A 1,315-nucleotide genomic window follows, 5' to 3' on the forward strand; every position below is an offset into this window, starting at 1 on the left:
GGAACTGCCGCCATCCTCCTTCCCTGCGTTCCCCTGCGCTCCGAGGGTGATGCAAGAGCGGGCAGGCCCAGCCCTGCGGCCGCGGGATGAGCTCCCCCTCCCCGGGCACGGAGCGCCTCGTCCTCCCCGGGCAGCTGCTTTCCGTGCACTCTTAGAAAAATTAATTAGCTTCCCAATTAGCCTCCTAGCCGACTGGCTCAGCGGCAGCTCGCGTGGTGCCTCTTTTGTTAGCCAGGATTGTGTTGAAGCTGTTGTGGGTTGTAGGTTGTTTTGATGTTTAGGTCAATAGGCGTGTTCCGAGACCGAAGTTCATTCGTCTGCCTGTCCCGTTCCAGAGTCGGATGTGCCGGCGGAGCTGCGAGTTGCAAACGGGTCGCAAAAGTTTGTGAAGTTCACTTCGACCATCCAAAACCAGCTGCTGCTTGCGTCGCTGCTGGAGCATCTCTGCCACATGTACACGCACAATCCCGTGCATTCGAGGTGTTTGTTCCGAAGTTAGTAAGAATAGTTCCTTCCTGCCTCTTAAACTGCCTTGCAGCAATATCCTTCTGTGCAGAATTGCAGTGTAACATCAGTACAAAGCTCTGGGTTTCATCCCGTTGGGACAAGAGTAAATCTGTGAAAAGGATGAATACCCTGAATCAACTTAATTGGGCCCAGTCCTGTTTAACATCTTTATCGATGATTTAGATGAGGGGATTGAGTCCATCATCAGCAAATTTGCAGATGACACCAAGTTGGGAGGGAGTGCAGGAGGGCTCTGCAGAGGGATCTGGATAGACTGGAGAGATGGGCTGACTCCAATGGGATGAAGTTCAACAAGGCCAAGTGCCGGGTCCTGCACTTTGGCCGCAACAACCCCCTGCAGCGCTACAGGCTGGGCACAGAGTGGCTGGAGAGCAGCCAGGCAGAAAGGGACCTGGGGGTGCTGATCGACAGGAGGCTGAACATGAGCCAGCAGTGTGCCCAGGTGGCCAAGAAGGCCAATGGCATCCTGGCCTGGATCAGGAACATTGTGGCAGCAGGAGCAGGGAAGTGATCCTTCCCCTGTACTCTGCGTTGGTGAGGCCACACCTTGAGTATTGTGTTCAGTTCTGGGCCCCTCAGTTCAGGAAGGATATTGAGGGGCTGGAGCGGGTCCAGAGAAGAGCAACGAGGCTGGTGAAGGGACTTGAGCACAAGTCCTGTGAGGAGAGGCTGAGGGAGCTGGGGTTGTTTAGTCTGGAGAAGAGAAGGCTTAGAGGTGACCTCATCACTCTCTTCAACTACCTGAAGGGAGGTTATAGCCAGGTGGGGGTTGGTCTCTTCTCCCAGG

General features: G+C 54.9%; 1 protein-coding gene across 2 annotated transcripts in view; it reads left to right on the top strand.

Moving 5' to 3' along the window:
• EIF2AK1 (eukaryotic translation initiation factor 2 alpha kinase 1) overlaps positions 1 to 1,315 on the top strand; it is a 14,260-nt gene that overhangs the window by 1,153 nt on the left and 11,792 nt on the right. For both annotated transcript variants that reach the window (XR_003570564.1, XM_027878159.1), the window contains exon 2: positions 336 to 494. Coding sequence is in view for 1 of the 2 variants with exons in the window: in XM_027878159.1 (XP_027733960.1) it covers positions 336 to 494 (159 nt within the window). In the remaining variant the exon portion in view is untranslated. The remainder of the gene's footprint in view (positions 1 to 335; positions 495 to 1,315) is intronic.

The sequence above is a fragment of the Empidonax traillii genome, unplaced genomic scaffold (genome assembly GCF_003031625.1).
Source record: "Empidonax traillii isolate 1590-97213 ecotype Southwest subspecies unplaced genomic scaffold, ASM303162v1 scaffold39:size2480183, whole genome shotgun sequence".
Classification (NCBI taxonomy): Eukaryota; Metazoa; Chordata; class Aves; order Passeriformes; family Tyrannidae; genus Empidonax; species Empidonax traillii.